Source organism: Drosophila arizonae, chromosome 3 (genome assembly GCF_054131065.1).
Source record: "Drosophila arizonae isolate 15081-1271.41 chromosome 3, UAZ_ARI_1.0, whole genome shotgun sequence".
Taxonomy (NCBI): Eukaryota; Metazoa; Arthropoda; class Insecta; order Diptera; family Drosophilidae; genus Drosophila; species Drosophila arizonae.
The window spans coordinates 7434409-7454581 of NC_142923.1; the positions used below are offsets into that span (position 1 = coordinate 7434409).

Genomic DNA, 20173 nt, shown 5'->3' on the forward strand with positions numbered 1-20173 from the left:
GTTTAAATTGATGAGAAATGTGAATGTCTCTATAAGAGATGGATGCTGGTTTTTGAGTAATATAAATTTTAAAAAATCGATACATGTTAATCGATAAACGATTGTATTAGAAATGTTTACAGTTGATGTTCATTTTGTAAAGCTTCATCAATCAGTAATCAGAAAGATCCTATCGACTATTAAAGCAATGCGCAGCACAAAAATTTACCTAATAGTCCATTTCACAACACTGGTTCGAGTAGTATATGGCATCTATATATATTGAATTCAATTTCACACTCACCATTGTGTCCCATGTTCGTGATGATGACCCAAAAATCGATAGTCTTATCCGGTCCGAGCTCCTCGTAGTCCCACTTCTTTTTGACGCGCACCGCTCCATTTGTTTCGACCGTCACCCAGGGATTATCGTCGCGTATTTTGAACGTTTCCTTGTCCGTTTCCTTCTCGAGTTGAAACACAGACTTGCCCTCCGTATCGCCATCGGCTTCGGTGAACTCAATGCGCTTGGTGGGCCGCACAGCTCGTGTCACGCGTCGCTTCTCACGATGATGCGAATGCTCATTGATGGCATCGTGCTCCAGGTGTTGCATTATAAACGACACGGGCTCAGGCGCCAAGAACTCGATCAGCACCTTCGCTGGCTGCGCGCTCAGCAGGCTGGGATAGCGCAGATCATGGGCAATCACCTCGAGCAGCAGCTCATTGGACGTTGGCTCGCCGGCGAGCATCAGTTCGCCCGTCTGCGGCACAATGATGACCACATTGCTGGGCGATTTCAGGCGATAGGCAATCTTGTCGCCATCGGCATCGACGGCCTCCACCTTGCCCAGGATGGCGAATCGATCCCAGGTAACGCTATTGTTGCTCTCCATATTCTGTGACTTCTTGCCGGCAATGGCGAATTTGTAATCCTGCGACTTGAACACCGGCCGATTATCGTTCTCGTCCAGCACAGTTATCTGTATCTTGGACACCGTCTTATCCAGTCCCTCCACATCGGAGGCCTCCACGGAGAGATCATAGTGGGCACGCTGTTCGCGATCCAGTGGACGATTCGTGACCAGCCACACGCCCGACTCATCGTCGCCCTCGATTGTCAGCGATTTGGCATTGACCTGAACATTTTGATTGGCCCGACGCTCCTGCAGCGCAAAGGCGTCGTCCTCATTGCCATCGATGATGGTGTAGCGCACCTTCTTCGGCTTGGCCAGCTCCTCGTCCAAAATGGAGCCGCTGAAGGCCTGCATTAGGGGCACGCCGCGCACACGTGTGCCCGCCGGATGATTTTCGCGCACCTCGCCGCTGGCGTCCAGCAGGGAGCCCGAGAAGCGCAGCATGTCCTTGCGATGCATCACGAATAGCTGCAGATTGTGCGTATTGGTGGCATTCGGTGTCTGCTCGACGACCACCAGCTGCACGGGCCGGTTCACTAGCGGCGATATGTCCGCCGTGGTCATCACCACGCCATCGTCCAGCACTGTGAAGTACTTGGAGTAATCGCTATCCAGCATATGATAGGCAGCAGCCGTCGTGCCAGCCCCACCACGATGAGCGCTGCCATTGTTGGCCAGTTGCAGTGGACGCGTCTTAAATTTCTTGATGCTGAAGCCCGGATAGGTGTCGTGGGGCAGCACCAGCGACAGCTCGCTGTGCCCGCCTCCGTCGACGACCCCAAGCCGTACATTGCTCTCCGCCTCCCCGGGACTGCCCGCCAACATTCTGGCTGCATTCTCTGCACTCAAGCCGGCGTAGCTGCCAGCCCGCTGCTCGTGACTGCTGCTGCTGCTGCTGCTGCCGGTTGCTGCTGTTGCCAGCAACAACATGGCCAATGACAGCAGCAATGTTGTTGCTGTTGCTGTGGCTGTTGTACGCCGGATACTCGTATTACGTTGCCTTTGCGGTTGGCCACCTCGCCCAGGGGGCGCCAACGGGCAACGTCGTGCCGCCATTTTGACTGGGGGCACGCGTTGACTGCTTGCTGCAGTTGCTCCTGTTGCTACTGCGATTGCTGTTGCACTTGCAACAATGGCTGTTGCTATTGTTGCCTCGCCGCCTCTGTGCTACTCAGTTAATTATTAAATTGAACACCACGTGGAACCTGTACGGTTTTTGTCGTTTTAATTGTTGGCTTTACACGTTACGCCCGAATAATTCATTGAGTTTGCATTTGGGGGTTTTTGGTTTTTATATATATATAAAATATATATATATATATAGGAATACCCTTAATGTTTATTGCTGGCTTGCTCAGTACATCATTGTTATTGTTGTTGTTTTATTGTTGTTGCTGCAGCTGCAAATACAAAAGTGTGAGAGGGAATATTATTAAAGGCTCGAAAAGGATTTGTATTGGATGTGAATAAATTATTGAAGGAAAATGTTTAAGACTTTCCTTGAGTAAGGCATAATGGCGTCAAAATGTGAGAATTACTTAACGTATTTTTAATTAACTTTAATGCTAATTATAATTTAATGTGATTTAATATAATATAATTTAATATAACATAATATAATACAATATAATATGTACATATATTAAGAAATCCAACCGATTAATTCTAAGATCAAGATTCTAGGGTAAAATCATTTGATGCCTTCGGTTTTATATTTTCCATAAATTTACATCTGAAGTCTTAAGTCTTTTTGGTTACTTTCTAAAAATTTTAGCTCAAGTTATTAAGCTGTTTCTAGTTCTTCGCTTAAGTTGTAACCAAACTGAAAACAGTTATGAAATTAACTAGCTAATTAAGAGCAAAGAGCAAATCTGGGTGAGTTTGCTGTGAGCAGATTTTAGAATATACAAACGTATATACATTTCGAGCATGCTCGACTAACATCTACCCTATATATATTAGATACAATATATTACATTTAATTTCTATTTTGTTTTGTTTTGTAGTATTAAATTTACTTTTGATTTTCTTTTTGCCCCGTTAACTCATAGCATACCCCATTTGCTTTTGCTCCTAATTACAGGGCATACAAATTGTGAACTTTTCACATTTTAATTGGTTGTCAGTGCAGCACGAAGCACAAAATTCAGTACAAAGCAAAAACTTTTTAATGACATTAGCAGCAAAATATTAAATATTCAAGATATTTTCGGTACACGTGCATAAAGACAGAGAGGGAGAGAGAGAGAGAGAGAGAGAGGGAGAAAGATGTGAGAGGGAATGAATGAGTCTATATACACTCTTTTCTGCCCTCTTTGTCGCAGAGTCAAGGTTTTTGCGCTAAATTTGAAATGTTTTTATTTTTTGTATTTTTTTTCGCTTTTGGAGGTGTCGGCCCTCCTTTGATGCTGCACTCTGACATGCTCTACATAAGTTCCGACTTAGTGGACCTTTGTATTGCGAGCTCTGGCTTAGGTTTTTTTTTTCCTTTTTATTTCCATGATAATTTCCACCCTAGGCTCGTGCAAATGTGTGCCACACATGGCAGCCCTTGAACAAATTTTGCTCACTACGTGTGTGTGTGTGTGTGAACATAATTTTAATTACCCAACTGCGGATCAGACTCGGACGCGGCACGCACCCTGTCATTTAAGCCCGAACAATGGGCAGACGGGATCTGGCAAGGGCGAATAGGGAATTTACGACAGCTGCGCAGGCGCCGCCGCAGACGTCAAAAGTATTTTCTATATGTTTTCTCTCCTTTTCTCTCTCACGCTCTGTCGATATTAGCCCGTTTCAGGTTTCCAATTCTCAGTTTGCTGAGTCGCAATGTGTTGACAATAGTTTTATTTGCTTTTTACGCGTAATTATCGGGCGGATTTCAGGTTCAGCAAATGCACTTTACGCAGCTAGAGCAACAAAAAGAGATAGATAGAGTGAGTGAGGGAGAGGGCGAGGGTAGGGTGTTGTATGTGATAGAGACAGCTGACTGCACATGCTTGTCATTAATCTAACGATCCTCTAACAAGCCATGTTAATTATTGACTTTGTTAGGAAATGAAACAATGACAAATTGTCGAATTGATTGCAAGACTTGTTTAATGGGATGCACCAAAATTATAGCAGAAAGAGGGCAGAACTACATGTAAATATGTAGAGAAAACTCCAGCTATATAGGGAAATAGGATTGCTTCCACGGAAATTAATTCTAAAAATAATCAGCGTTTGAGTTTAGGAAGCGAAACACATATTAGAATATGAGGTAATTGCTGGAATATTTCAAAGTTCTGGGAATATTAAAATTTGACCGATGTACGAGCGTGTACAAGAATAATATATTTTAAAATAATTAATTATAATAATTCCATAAATCGGATTTCAGTGCTTAGTGGGGTATATTTAAAACTCTAAATTTTAACTATCTATAAAGCTTTTAATTTTGTATTAATTTAATTATCTTATTGAAATATATTAAAATATATAATATATATAAATATATAACTTTTGTTTTTTTATGTCTAAAGCATAATTAGTAAGAATTTAATAATTTATTTTAATTTATTAAAATATATACAATATTAAAGAACAAAAAATTATTATTTTCTTAAAATTTACTTTTAATAAGCATATATATTTCTTTTACTTCACTTCATTCACAATATCTTTATCATACATTTAATATCCTCCCCCATCATAATCTATTTCATACCAAATGTTGCCTAACTATTAAATAACTGCTTTTCCATGCGACGCTGCTGCTGTTTCGATCCATTTTTAATTAAACATGGTAAACATTTATATAAACGCAATCGCACGAAAATTTCATAACGCTACAAGCCACGAGGACAAAGCAATAACAACAGCAACAAGAGAAGAAGCAGGGAAAGAGAGGGAGAAAGAGAGAGAGAGAGAGAGAGAGAGAGAGAGAGAGAGGGAGAGTAAGAGATATTTGTTTTTATTACTGTGAAATGTATTTAATATTTTTGGGGATTTGTGATTAAGGGCCCATAAATTGGCTATATGTGGCAATCGAGTGGTCAAAGCATATTAAAATGAATATTTGTACACATATAAATGTTGTGTGTGTGTGCGTGTGCGTGCGTGTGCGCTTCTTTTTCTAACATAACGGCACTTTTATATATTTTTTCTGTTTGTGCGGGTGACTGAAGTGCTTTGGTAAATAAAATGCCATGAATTTTAATTGCATGCCATTGGCCAACGCAACGCAACAAAAATCAATAAAAACTTGGCCAAGACGTGAAAGAAAATATTGGGAATATTGTCATATCATCAGCTAAAGTGACAATTAAAGCTTCATTAGGCAAACTGTTTTGGACTATTATTATTATTATTATTATCTTCTCTTTCTACTTTTCTACAGTTTGAGTTTGAGCGCAGTTAGTAACCGAAATATTAAGGCATATTTTTAAATATTTATGACAAACACACACACACACACACATAGACACACACTCACACAAAAGAGCTGTCTGGCACGCGTTAATTTAATACAGTTCAAGCTTTTGTTACTTGTTTCGAATAGTTTTTTTTTTTTTTTTCTGTGTTGCGCTACTGAAACTTGTTAAAACGTTGCCTACATTTAAAATTCTAATAAACAATGTGCGGCCAACGCCTTGGGTCATAATTCAGTCGAAAAAAATAATAATAATAAGTGGAACACGAGACGCGGCCAAAATTTTTAGCTATATAAAAAAAAAGGTAAAAAAAAAGTCGAACAGTCACAGCAGGTGGTCCAAGGCGTCGATTTTTAATCGATTTTAAATTGCGGCTGGCAGAGCAAGGGGGTGTGGCTGCCAAAAATGCCGCGAGCTGTACCCTTGTGGGCGTGGCTGGCTACAAATAAATGCGCTTTAATTATAAGACGCAACGCAAAAACCAAAAATATTTAATTAAAATATTTGTTAAAATATAAGAATATAAATGAAGTTGTGTACGAAAGCTGTCTCTTAGGTCTTCATAGTACAATAGGAGATTTGAGCATTGTGTGAGAGAGAGAGAGGGAGATTCTGATTAATTAGTTCATGTATTACTAAGAATATAGAATATAGAATAGAGATTAAAGAAAATAGTTGAAACAAGATAGAGGCCAAAGTAGTGTAAATAGAATACACGATAGATATATAGTTAAGGAATTGTATATATGTATGCAATATCTAGTAATATCCGCATGATATAATTTTGCCTTGCAGAGTTTGAGTTTTTTTTTTTTTTAATGATTGATTAATTGTAATAAATATTATATCAAATGTAAAATCAATATATAACCATTTTAATACCTCTGCATATTCTATCATAGGCAAGGTATTTCTTAGTCAGACATTTTTAACTAGAGCAGTCTCAAATTTTTAGCAATGATCTCATCAATCAAAGCTTTTGTCTAGTCCTTAATCTACGAACAGACATTCTCTTTGGACTATATTTGAGCATATACAAAATTAATTTAAAATTCTCTGGAATTATATGCCAAACAAAAGCCTTGTTTAAGTTAGCCATTAAGTTCGTTCCAGCTTACATTAACTTCAAGCAATTCAGCTTGCATAAAATATGAATTTTTAAGCACTCTTTAATATCAGCTCAAGATCAAACTGCTAAATCATAAATCTATATATAATATTAGTATTCAGTTCAGATTCCAAATTTATGTAACTCAAACTCATAAATCTTATTCATGCAGCTTCTATGCAGAGCAGATTTCATTTTTGTTTTTCTTCTTTTTTAGCTGAATTTTGTGATTCTCTTTTGCATGACGCATTGATCATTTAAATTGATGCTTAAATATATAGACATATGTATATTGTATATATGCATATATATGTATATGAAGCAAATCAAATTCCTATATAAATAATTTATTCATTTATTCAGGTAAAACGCAACACATTTGTAAGCGTTTTTTTTTTCGAAACAACTTGAAACTTGTTTATTTATTTGCTTTATCTTTGCATTTAATTAAGTGGCACTAAAAAAATTGCGTTTATCTGGTATAAAAACCAAATAAATATCGGTAAAAAAGAAAAAACGCCGGAGCTAAATGCGTATACGGAAAGATACCCTGTGGAAGGTGATAAGTTGAGGGATGCAAGCAAAGACAAAAAAATTCGAGAAAAAGTCGTTAATTAATTTTTAAAAAGTAAAAGAGATTTTTTTTTGTATCCACAATTTTGTTTTTGTTTTGTTTATTTATTTTATTTTATATTAATAAAATAAATAAACAAATTAAAAATTATAAAATAATAATAATAATAATAATAATAATAATAATAATAATAATAAAAAACATTAAAAGTAAATTGTTTTCGTTAGTTAATTTGAATAATTTAATTTAAAATTCCACATGATATTTTGTCCTTAAGTTACGACCTCAAGATCTCTAAAGCATATTCAACAGTTTCTGCAATTTCAATTACAGCTTCCATAAGAGTTCTAATTCCGCTAATTTCCAAGTGACTTAACCACTTGCATACCCTTCACATAAGTGCTTAAATTTGGGCATGAGAAAAAACAAAAAGCCTCTTTCATTAATCAGGCGCTCTGCGAATTTCTAATGAATTTTTGACGCCAATCAAATTAGTGAAAACAATGAAATTATTTAGCTATTCGGCAATTCGAACCGAAACTAAAAGAGAGTCGTAGTCAAACAAACTGCGAGTCTTACGACTCACAAAGAGGTCAAACAAATCGTAAATGATTTATAAATACAAATCTCGATGGCTTGTTACCAGAGCAACGGGTTTATTAGTGGTAACAGCTTGGCAGCCAGTTATGCAAATGCGGTCGGGTCGGTATGCTCGATAATTTGTTGTAGTAGCTGCTGCTGCTGCCTAAGTAAGTAGGCAACTGATTAGCAGATCGCATAGATATAGACCATGCTAATAGATTTTGTCAGTTTGGTAGAGTCTGGTACCGTTTTATGTTACATTTTTCGTAGCTAATTGCAATTAAGATGCCAGCCGCTGATAGGCAAAAGAGGTGACAAACAAATAGATGTTCAACAAAAGCCAACAAAAGTCGTTAAGCCGAACTTCACTCACCGCAAAGGCGTTGAAAGTGAATGGAAAATGTGACGCGTCGTCGCCCCATTTTGAGTGGGCGAGCGAAACAACGACCACAGCTCGTAAATAATCTGAGATGGAATGCGTCTCAGAGCTAAGATTTTTATGTATTTCCCCCTCTCCCTCTCCTTCTCACACTCTTTGTCAAGAAGTGTCAAATTTCGTGATGACAAATTGCTACTGGATAACATTTTGTTGCCAAAAAAAAAAAAAAAAAAAAAAAAAAAAATAGAAATGAATAAGATGTGTAACTTTAATGTATTCCTAATTTAATGTGGCCAAAAGCTGATTTAAATAGATTAATCAATTTTTTGGTAAATATCTTGTGGTTAATTTGATATATGATGCGCATATATACGATTTGTGTTTTTTGATAAGTTTTAACTTTTTCAGGTTGAGTTAGAACTCTTGTAGACTTGCTTGAAAGCTGAAAATAGGTAAACTATTTTTTTTGTTTTTTTTTTTTTTTTTTTTTTTTAATTAATAGAATTGCCCAGAAGGAGTTTATTCTCTAAATAAAGTATTCTGTATTAAGTAAATTTTTCCTATAAGGAAAATGAATATATATGTAGATTTTAATGTTATTCTTTTATAATAATTAATTTTTTTTATGGTAAATTATTTTGAGAAATGAAATTTATAAAAAAATAAACAAAAAATTAAATTATGTATACGTTTTTTAATTAATCTATATATATATCTCAATTTCGAAGTGTTTTAAAAGCTTTCAAATGCAAATTTTATAACAAAAATAAATGATCATAAGACCTTTTATGTTTTCTAGGAATTCCTTCTTTTTACATTTTATCAAACACATTATTTTTTACTATTTCTATTTAGGCTCATTTGAAAAACAGTTTTCCAAAAATTAAAGCCAACCCTTTCAGAGTTCAGCAAACTGATCGACATCCTTTTCCTCGAATCGAATTAATGAACAACAAAAAATGTTTATTAAATTATACAAAATTATGTTTTTTGTTGTTGTCTAAATGAAAACTGCGGGTGCAACCCCTAAGAGAATAGATATATTATGTAAATTGAAACTAAGCATTTAGCAGGCAATTTAAAGCATACAATAGAGGACCCACACACACAGACACACACACACACTAGCGTATATTGTGTCTGGTTGGCTCGGCATAAAATATTCAAGCACACTTTATCAAAGGCGACGACGCGCACACGAGGTCCTGTCAAAAGGATTTCTCGTATTTATTCTGCTTTTTTTTTTTTTTTTGCTGTAGCGCGTGGCACTCACAATCGGAGGCACAATCCGCATGTGAAAAGCCCTAAAGGGGCGACCAAATCTGCTCACAAATCCCAACGCACACACGCACACGCACGCACACACACACACACACACACACACATTCATATTCAGGTAGCCAGCCACAATTGAAAATAAATAGAATGCAGCTCCTCCTAGCTAGCCGAGGGTAAATATTGAGGTTGAGCGCGCCTGTATTTGGGCATCAGGGAAACGAACTGCGACAGAGGGTCGCCTATTATTTCCGCTACGAGGTGCTTCATCAAACATGAATTGGACTGGCAGGAGCATGTCTCGCCTCGCTCTCTCTCTCAATCTCTGTCTCTCTCTCTCGCCCTCTGCCTTTCAAGACAATGATTAATTGAGCTGTGTGCTCGCTGTGGCTATTTAAATTCAGATGATATATGAGCATATACTTGCAATCTATACAATTCAGCGAAAACTGATTAAACCAATTCATATTTATGGCCTGCAAGCCACGTCAACACTTGCCAAAAGGAGTTGAACAACAACAAAATCGCGCCAGTTAAACAAATAAGCCAAGAGGCAGCAGATCTTCCTTCTGCTTCTTCTTCTGCTCCTGCATGGCTTCATGCAAATATTGGCCGAATTGCGCCGCGGGGCCCATTGTCTGGCCGAGTCGTGCAGCGTGCCCATAAATAAAGCCATTACGCACTTCTCTTCTTTTTCAAACAAAAACCAGAGCACGCCGCGGCTTGCACAATGCAGTCGCAAATATTTGCATATCAAGGCGCTTCCAGAAAATGCAGGCAAAAAACAGAAGCAAAAACAAAAACCAAAAAAAACTGCCCATCGTCTGGGTAAGCACAGTAGCTGCAGTCAACTCAAGTCAAGGCATCTACCTGAGCAGCACGCACAGGTAAGGCGATACGAGGCGACGGCGACTCCTGCGCGTTTGGCAGCAGGTAGCCTACAAATTATGTGTTAACAACATTTGGCGACACGCCCACATTGCAGCATATGCAGCGAGCACACTAATTGGAAATTCAGCGCTAATGATAACTGAGTCGCTAAGCCGCTTACGATTGGCCCCAGACCAAGGGACTCGCTTCTTTTTTTACTCTACTCTGCTCTGGTCTGCTCTACTCGGCTGTTCAGTGTGTTTAATGACAGTTGCGAGCTAAGCACCTATTTATGTTGGTTTGCTTGTTTGTACATAAGACTGATATAGTAATGCTAGCTTAACTCTTTATAGTCAGCTTTGAATATATAATACGAAAAACGTTCAAGTTGATTCATAATTACATATCATAAACTAGTCTTAAGTGTTCAGACGATCATCAACCACTAATTGAATTGTATTGGATTGTTCAAGTTGTTTATATTGAGTTGAATGAAGTTTTAAATAATTTCAATTATGATTTATAAACATAAATAAATATATTAAAAAAAAATTTTTTTTTTTAATTAAATAAAGAAAAATAATAATAAAATAAAATATATATTATAATTATTATTGAATCAAGCCAACTTTTTTTTTATTAAAAAGCATATTTTTTAGCTAGAATTATTTATATTAAATAATTTTATCGTTATATATTTTATATTATATAGTTATATCAAGAAAAATAGCTATATTGTTTAGCTACAATTTGTAATATATCAGACAAATAGATTCATATATAACATGTTGAATTCTATTTAAATATTTATTTAATATTAGATGCTTTTGTTTATCATAAATTTTTTATATAATTTATATAATCGTAACTATATAAAAACGAATTAATTTTGTGCGTTTTTTAACTGCTCTTTATAAATTCCTAAATTTACTAAATGCGAAATTATCGAAATTATTTGAAAATTAAAATTATAATATTCACTAGTTAAGCAAAAAAGAGTTAAGTATATTTTTATTTTTCTACAAAATATTTGTTATTTCCAATTATTAGTTTCTCTCTTAACAGATCAAACTGCCACAATTAATTAATAATATTCAATGTACCATAACAATTTCAATCAGTTGATCTATTTAATTGCTCCATTGTTCGTTTCCCATCTCTTTGACTATTGATTTTGCTATAATTTACTTAAATAAATCGTATATTATTTTGCATTTAAGTAAAACAAACTGTTTAGCATAACATTTTGTAATTAGAAGCAGAACAAAGCTCTTTGCTAATTACATTACTTATAATTTGAGCTTCTATTTGTTGGTATGCGAAACAATTTCCATTATAAGCTCATTAACTGACGCCCCCTCGGGTCTTGTGCCCTGTCTGTCTGGCGGTTTCGCTCTCTCTCTTTCTCTCTCTCTTTCTCTCTCTCTCTCTCTCGCACATGCTCTTTGTCTGTGTAATCACAATTTGGTTGATCAAAATGTGCCTTTAGCTCCATATCTGAGCGAAGCAATTAAATCGGTATGAAAACTAAGGAGCACAGGCAGCCCTCTCGGGCTCCTCCCCGCCGTTTAGCTTGTGCCGCCTCTAAACTGCCTTCCTGGAAGCTGGAAATTAACTTTATTTCTTTTGCACATTCTCTGATCATAATGTCCGATGCGAACGCCTGCAAGGTGTTGACTAGAGGTAATACCTTAATTAAATTTGCAGACTGAAGCAAAGGGGAAAAAAAACGAATCTGTTTGCGTGCGTCTGGCAAATTCCATTGAGAGCCATTAGGGCCCAAAGAGCGGCAACAGCAAAACTTGGCCAACAGCTGATTACATTGTTTCAACAATGGAATTAAGTAATTTTTCGGATAGACATTGCGTTTTACATGCAACGCCCAGAGAGCCACAAAGGAACATGAATCGATTTGAAAGGTTTCTTCCGAAGAAGCTATAGAAATTTGCCAATGCGAAGCGAAATGTTTGCTGCTGTTTGTTGCTATTTATGTCGTTTCGACTTTGTTGTTGAGCTGTTGACTCAAGCATGAAATGTGCCAGAAAAAAAAAAAAAAAAAAAAAAAAAAGAAGGGAAACTCGACTGACAATATGCCTTAGGAAAGAAATTTATAGAATTGTGGATATGCAAAATAAATAAGCAGAAATACACAAGAATTAAGCATTAATTTTATACCGAATTTAAGTAGACACAAGAATTTATAAGTTGAATAAAACTTAGATTTTTTTAGTTTATTATCTATATATTTATAATAAAATATACTAAATTCCTTTTTTTTTTAATTTTACTTTTTTTTTTTAGCAAATTAAATGCATTTAATTATTAATATGAGCCTAATGTTAGTTCCTTTATATACTATTCTTTTATATATAAATTCCTTTCTATAATATATATAAATTTTATAATTCATTATATATTATAATATAATATAAATTTTCGCTGAACAAGGTTTTAGTCCTGGCTAAAAAATATCATTTTGAAATTACACATTCTGCAAAAAATAAAGCTCACATATCTCTTGCCTCTAACTACCCCAATCAAGAATTACCCATACTCAACAGGGTATACACAAATAAGAAATAAGACTGAACTTAGGGGGCTATCCCAAGTGCAGCAATACATCGCAAGAGCAACTGCTGGCAATGTGCCCAAAAGAAGAACAACAACAACGACAACAGCAACAGCAACAAGAGCAACAGCTATGACTATGACTGCGACTGTCTGTCTGCCAGTCTGCCCCTCTCTCTCTCTTTCATTCTCTCTCTCTCATTCTGTATGTCGCCCCTGTATATTGCCCCCGTTGCTCACGCTGTCACCTTTTGCCCTCCGTCGCTGGCAGGCCGCACTTCCGGCGCGTCGCAAAAAGTGCAATGCACTAAAATTGAATTTAAACAAAAAGAAAATGCACAAAGCAAGCAAAAGTAGAACGCAACATGCAGCAGCAGCAGCAGCAAAATTGAAAAAGAGACTAGCCGCGCCTCGCCTCGCCTCAAATCAATACGAATGCGAATGTGAATGCCTTTTGCCAAAGGTATGCCAAGGGGTGGGCGGCGGCAGGCTGCATAACAGTTAAAAAGGCCATTCAACTTGCAACACACACACACACACTCGCTCTCACATGTGTGGCATGTTGCATGTGCATTCTCGCCGTGTGTCGCATTGTGCAAGCAGCATCAAGGTTAAATATTTGCATTTTTATAGAGCACTTTGTTTGCATTCCATTTAGCTGCGTGTTTATTCCTGTAATGCCAACAAAAGCCCAGCGCCGTAATTTAATTGAAAATCGAGGCCGCTTTCAGCAATTAATTGTTGCCATCTACCATATATTGAAATGAAAATAAACGTGCAAATTTAAAGTGAAATACCCCAATGGGAATTCAGATGAGAGCCCTAAATAAATATAGACATAACAGCCATACAGCCAAGGGGAAATGTTAGCAGCGCCTGGTCTAATTGAAATGTTCACATGAACTCAATTTAGATTTTATAAAAACAGTTATTTGTTGTCGTATGTAATAAAGATAGTAAAAATAAAAATGTGTAAAAAATATAAACTCGAAATAAATATTTTTTTTAATTGATATATGAAATAAAACTAAAATTAAATAAAAAATTATTAAAATAAAAAAAAAAATCAATTTCATCTATCCAAATTTATACAAAGAAATATTTAATTACTATTTAAGCAAAAAAAAAAAAAAAAAAAAAAAAAGAAAGAATTCTTAAAAGCTAAAAAAATATGTAACAAATTTTTTAGTTATTTTATACAATTTTAAAATCTGTTATACAAATTTAAAATTTAATTCCAAATGTAATTTAAAAAGTAAACAGATTGAAGTGAAATTTAAACACGAATTTTTTAATAAATAGAAAAATATAAAAAATTGTAAATGGAACTTAGAAAATTTATTTAAATAATAACTTTCTAAACACTTTTTTATATATTATATTTAACTTTTTTAAATTTTAGTTTTGATATGAAAATAATACAATATTATTATTAATTTAATACTTTAAATTATTTTAATATTGAGACAATGTAATTATAATTAAATTTTAACATATTCTTATCAAGTCTTGATTTAAAGTCCTTTCAATGCTATACATATGGATTGAATTTTCTGCATAGCTATATACAAATTCAATTACAAAATTAAATGCTTTCAAGCTCTAATTTATTTCATATTCCTTTCATTTCTTTTTTTAGCTCCGTCAGCCGCAGTTTATAATATAGATAAATGGACTTCACTTCCTTAAGCAGTTATGCTACGTCCCCTAAAAAATCGTTTCCTGTTCTAAGTAGTACATTTATCCTGAGCTTTTCACACACACACACGCACACATCGTTACCCTGCTCGCTGCACTCTGCACTAACATTTTGCTGTTGTCCTTTGGCAATTCCATTGATTATCTGCAGTGCTGCTGCTCTTAGCCAACTTTTGCCCAACTCTTTCTCCCTTCCCTCTCTCTCTCTCTCACTCTATCAACCCTCCTTCTCTTTCTGTTTTGTTCACGTATTTATGCGCAGTCACGCTGTTGCTGTCATTTCTTTGTTGTTGCGGCTGTTCTGAATGAATTTTACATTTATATAGCACCCGGAGTTCAGTTTTTTTTTATGCCGGCCGTGCGGTGCTCTAGGGATGTCAGTGTGTGCGTGCGCGCGTGTGTGTGTGGCAACCACTCATAATTTTTTTTTTTTTTTTAATTTCCTTCTTTTTCAGATTTGTCACAAGTATTGCCGCACACACTCAGGTTGCTATTTGTCGTCGCCAGGCTCCTGCCTGGTGCTACCCCCACTCTATCATCCCCCTCTCTCTCTATCTCACTCTCTGTTATTGCCACCCTGCTGTAGAGTACAATAAAAAGGATACGACGCGCGAGCGCACATAAATATCACATGTGAATTGTGCTGCCAGGCAAAAGGAAGCTGAGTTAGACAGACAGACAGACACATACACACACACACACGCATATATCTATATAGGCGGCACATCCTCTAATACAACCGCAGAGCCGGCAAAGAGGGCAATCACCCGGTTCAAAGTCTCTTTGCCTTTGGGCAAACTATGATTTTTGCTTGGGGTTGCAATTTCTATTGATTTTCATTTGATTCTTCTTTTTGCCCAGTTTGTCTTTCTCGTCTTGTGTAGCGCAGTGTTAATTTTCGCCTCTCTTTGTCTTTGGCTAAACTTTGGCGACCCGCAGCTTTCATTTAGCTCCCAGCTGCAACTGCTGCCAATTTGTTGCAAGTGCCACTTGATGAATAAATAAACTCCAAGTCCAACTGAGTCTCAGTCTGATGCGGCTGCTGTTGATGCATATTTTCCATTTGACACAATATGCAGATTAGCTGCTAATGCCGGCTGCCATCTCAAGCTGCCTCTTCAAGTTGCCGCATGCTGCAGCCACTTAAGTTTGATTGATTGCCCACTGGCTGCGCCCTGACCAGCCCAACGCATTCAGTGCACTCAACATTCGAGACAAACAAAGAGCCCAAGCTTTATATACTAGTACATAAAGCTTCAAATTTATGAAAGAGACTTTAATTAATCAGACTTTACGCCAGGCACGTTATAAATTTCGTATACGGCTTATATACTACAAATAATAAGACAAAGAGCTAGGCCAGAAATGCTTTGCAGAGCTGAGCTAGTTGTGTAACAATTTGGTAATACTTAGGGATGAAAGGGAATTTATAAAACAATTACAAAAATAAATTTAAAAAAAAATTAAAATTAAATTAAATTAGTTTAAATTTAATTTAAAAATTAAAAAATAATGATATGCATATAAATTATTAAAAAAAAAAATTAGTATCAAACAAATAAAAGATTCACAAAAGTTTTCTATTTGGACTTAGCTCAGTTTTGAATCGCCTCGGATAGAAGATTTAGAGTCATAAATTCATTTTTTTTATTATATATGTGGTAGGCTGTGTTCCTCGTTCTTTATGTAACTCATAGATGGGATATATGTAATGAAACTGGAACGAGTACCGAGAATCAGTAGCAACAGTTGGAGTTATGCTGTTAACATAATGCTGTTAATAGCATGACATGGCGTTGTAGGAGAGGAGCAATTACTCATAATGGAATCTGGTATATATTCATTTTGGTATATAATATTGTTGATAGCTGTATCAACTATACTAAATTTCTGTAAAACAAAAACAAAAATTATTTCAACTAAAATTCTGAAAATTCTATTGTGATATTTATGGTGCTCAAGAGGATGATGTCTCTATAATCACGCATATAAAACTATTTTTCAGAGAATCATTAATGCTAAAATTTGTTTGCTCTTGCTGCATACAAATTTTAGGCTCTAAACCTAACCGCATGTCATCAATTTTTTTAGAGCATTTTAAAATCATCTTTTGAACGCTGCAAATTGCGTGCGGGTCTTGCGTTTAATTGCTGTTGCCAGCTAATAAATTTTAATTGTCGTCAATTAGCAACGGAATGCAGCGGAAAATGCATTAAAAAAAGAGTGAAAAAAAAAAGACAATATGTATGCAGAGCAATGCAAATTGGGGGTGTTCGACTCTGAATGAGGCCTTCGTTAGCATTTGAAGCGGATGTTGGCAATGCAAATGTTATGAAATTCCATTAGACAACAAAACAGAAGAGAAAACCAAGCAAATTTATTGCATATTTCTGAAATGGCCAGAGGATTGAAGATATGCCAAAGCGACACATTCCCAAGATGTTGAGCTGCTGAGATGAGAACTGAAAAACTGGAAACTGCGAGTTGAGAACATGCGGCTCACATGTGTGGACAGCGCAGCGGTCGAGACGAATGCATTAACTTGAAATTTCATTCATAAAGACTTTTATTTTATTGCGCCAGCCTCAAAGAGGCGACCACAAGGCGCACAGAAGGCGTGCAGGCCAAACAAAAACAACACCAAAGAGAAAGAAGAAGAAGAAGAGAGAGAGAGAGAGAAAGAGACGGATGGACAGCAGGCAAACAAAGATTTATTGGCATTAAATATGGACAACTCAGGCCTTTGGAATAACCAAGCGAAATACCGAAACAGACGAATATCAAACAGCACATAAAATTAAAAATGCTAAAGCGTAAATAAATATGTATGAAGATGCTGTGGATATGGCAGGAATTTTTGGAAGAAATTTCTGAGCTATACAAGATTTTTTATATTTTTTAAATTTTAACAATAGTGTGACTTTATGGGGAAATAATATGACTGAAGATGGAAGAAGGAAAATGGGCTTGAAAGCCAAAAATATATCAAATGAAAGAAAAATAAATAAATAAATAAAGTAAATTAAAAAAATATATAAGCCATATACTTTTATTTATCCAATTGAAAAGTAAATCAAATTTGTGTACATTGCAATGCTGAACTTAATTTTGCAAATAATAACGCAGGAAATGATAATTTAAAAATACGTTTTTTTCCAAATTTCGGCACAGTTTTTTTATACCCTGAACCCATTGAAAATGGGAAATCAGGGTATAATGGTTTTGTGAAAAAGTATGTAACGGGCAGAAGGAGGCGTGGCAGACCCCACAAAGTATATATATTCTTGACCAGCGTGACGAGCTGAGTCGATATAGCCCTGTCCGTCTGTCCGTCCGTCCGTCCGTCCGTCCGTCCGTCCGTCCGTATGAGTGCGTCGATCTCAGAAGTTATAAGAGCTAGAGAGCTGAAATTTGGCATGCATACTCGTGTGTACCATACGCAGTACGAGTTTGCTTTATTTTTTCGATAAATCGTCCGATAACTTTTTTATCGAGAATAATCGAAAAATTGATTTTGTTTTTTTTAGCCTAATTTGAACATTTTTAGACCTGGAGTCTTCAAATTTGTGTTGTATATAAAGTTAATCGATACAAAGATTTTGTAATTTACAGATTTTGGATACCACGCCCCCTTTTCCCCCAATTTGTAAAAAACGCATTTCAAGTACTAGAGACTTGTGCTTTGGAATATACACACATATTTACCATATGATTACACTCTGAAAGTTTCATTAAGATCATATGTTTACAAAAGAAATTATTCGACAAATAAATTCTCATAATATTGCCCACACTGCAGCGCAGCCCAAGCGCAGTCGCTGCTTACTGCGCAGTTAGCAGAGCGCAGGCTTATGCGTGCGTGTAGATGCATGTGTATGTATGTGTGCATAAAAGAAGTGCAGAATGATTAGAATATCAGATTAGAGGGTTCAGGGTATCTCTTAGTCGAGCAGTCTCGACTAGAGCTTTCTTACTTGTTTTTTTCTGTTTTGATAAAATTTTTGAAGAAGGAAAAAATTTTGTTTCTATTGATACAAATTTTGATCGATTAAAAAAAAAAAAATAAAATAAATAAATAAAAATAAAAAATATAATTTTTATTTTTATATTTGATGCTATGGAAATGTCTACTCCTCTTCTGAAATACATCTCACTTTGATCAATCTCAAATATGAATTATAAGCATATTAATATAAGAGTATAATCAAATGTAAAAATTGATTTTATAACTTAATATAAGTAGGAGTATAATAATTTTATGTTCTACATATATCCATATACCAAATCATATTTCAATATTATACTTGATTACTTAACTATATCTTGTAGTTTTTCTGTTTTCTATATCTATATTTAAATTTATCCAATCATAGTTTGTTGCCCATTGCTTTTATGAATACTCAACAATAACAGAAATTGGATTTTTAAAGATTTTGCACACACGAATTGTGAGCGTAATGCAAATTTCAGTGTGAAGCATCTTGAAAATTCTGGTAGGTCGCACACCAAATTAAATTATTTTTTATAGATACATATAGAGGCTATTGTTGTTGTTGTTTTTGCAAATGTAAACAATAAGGTAAATTACGTTTGCTATAAAAACAATTCCAGCATAACGAATGCCCGAGACGTGCTGCAGCTAAACTTTGGGTGAGGGTTCAAACAAATTGCATTTGCGGCTTGACTTGTCGCTTGAGTGGAAAATTGCGTATCACACAACTGAATTTGATATAGGCAATTAGAGAAGGAGAGAGACAGATAGAGAGAGAGAGAAAGACTACTAGATAGAGAGAAGATGGCGAATGGCATAAAAAATTAACTGCATATTATTATGCCGCATGAATGATAATTATTATGACTGCGAGGCTGCGGCACCCAGAAGGAAATCGAGCATCGAGCATCGGCCATCTGACCATGGACCTGATCTCTCTGACAACCCAAGCATATTTTGCATACAACAAAAATGTTCGTTTTGTTGTGGTTTATTTACTTTTTGCTTTCAATTTGACCGCAGCGGCAGAGCCAGAGGCAGCGGCAAAGCCAATCAATAGTTATGACCCAATATTTCACGTGTTTCTTTCACAATTTTTCTCTTTCAATCTTTTTATATAATTTTTTTTTTTTTTCTGTTGTCAGTTCTTTTACGCCGCAGTTGAATGAATTTTTTTTTTTTCTTCGAAGCAACGTCCAGTTCCGACCGCAATAAGTCAAATACGAGGCCGGCGAGCTTTATTATGTCGAACTCCAACCGCAGCGTAGAGACCTCTTCGAAAGAACTGGGAGCATGGCAATGCAGCAGATAAGTCAATTATATTGACTTGGCCAAGAACAAGCAAAGCTTTGAGGTGGCAAGAAGTCTTAGTCTGAATTGTTGCTGTTGTTGCTTTTGCTTTTGCCGTTGACTGTCTGAGATGTTCCCACACCGTTGAAAGCCCTTAGCGGTTAGCTGGATGTGGACCAAGGCGATAACATCAACACAGCTGCCAATGGCTGTCAATGGTATAAAACGGAGCACAGTGGAGCCAAAATTGTTGGTGCGGGCGTCAAACAGGTTTTGTGATGAATATAAATAGTAGTTATTAGGAGTTTTTGATGGATTGCAAGCATTTATATTTATATTGACTGCATGATCTCCTATTAATATTAAATAAATTTCAAATGCTGCATAAATTTAGAAGTTCTTAACTAAGAAGATATCAAACCATGTTATAAGTGTCAAACTTTAACTGACTTATGAGCTATGTAGACAAAGCTGTTTTTAATTTAAATTCATAGTCTCTCTCTCTCTCTCTCTCTCTCTTTCTTTCC

The 20173-nt window shown here is 35.9% G+C and overlaps 1 protein-coding gene across 11 annotated transcripts in view; it reads right to left on the reverse strand.

The window, feature by feature from the left end:
* CadN (neural cadherin) overlaps window positions 1-20173 on the reverse strand; it is a 199378-nt gene that overhangs the window by 133668 nt on the left and 45537 nt on the right. For all 11 annotated transcript variants that reach the window (XM_089465428.1, XM_089465427.1, XM_089465425.1 and 8 more), the window contains one exon: window positions 284-2296. In XM_089465428.1, the coding sequence (XP_089321554.1) occupies window positions 284-1952 (1669 nt within the window). In that variant the 5' untranslated portion in view covers window positions 1953-2296. The remainder of the gene's footprint in view (window positions 1-283; window positions 2297-20173) is intronic.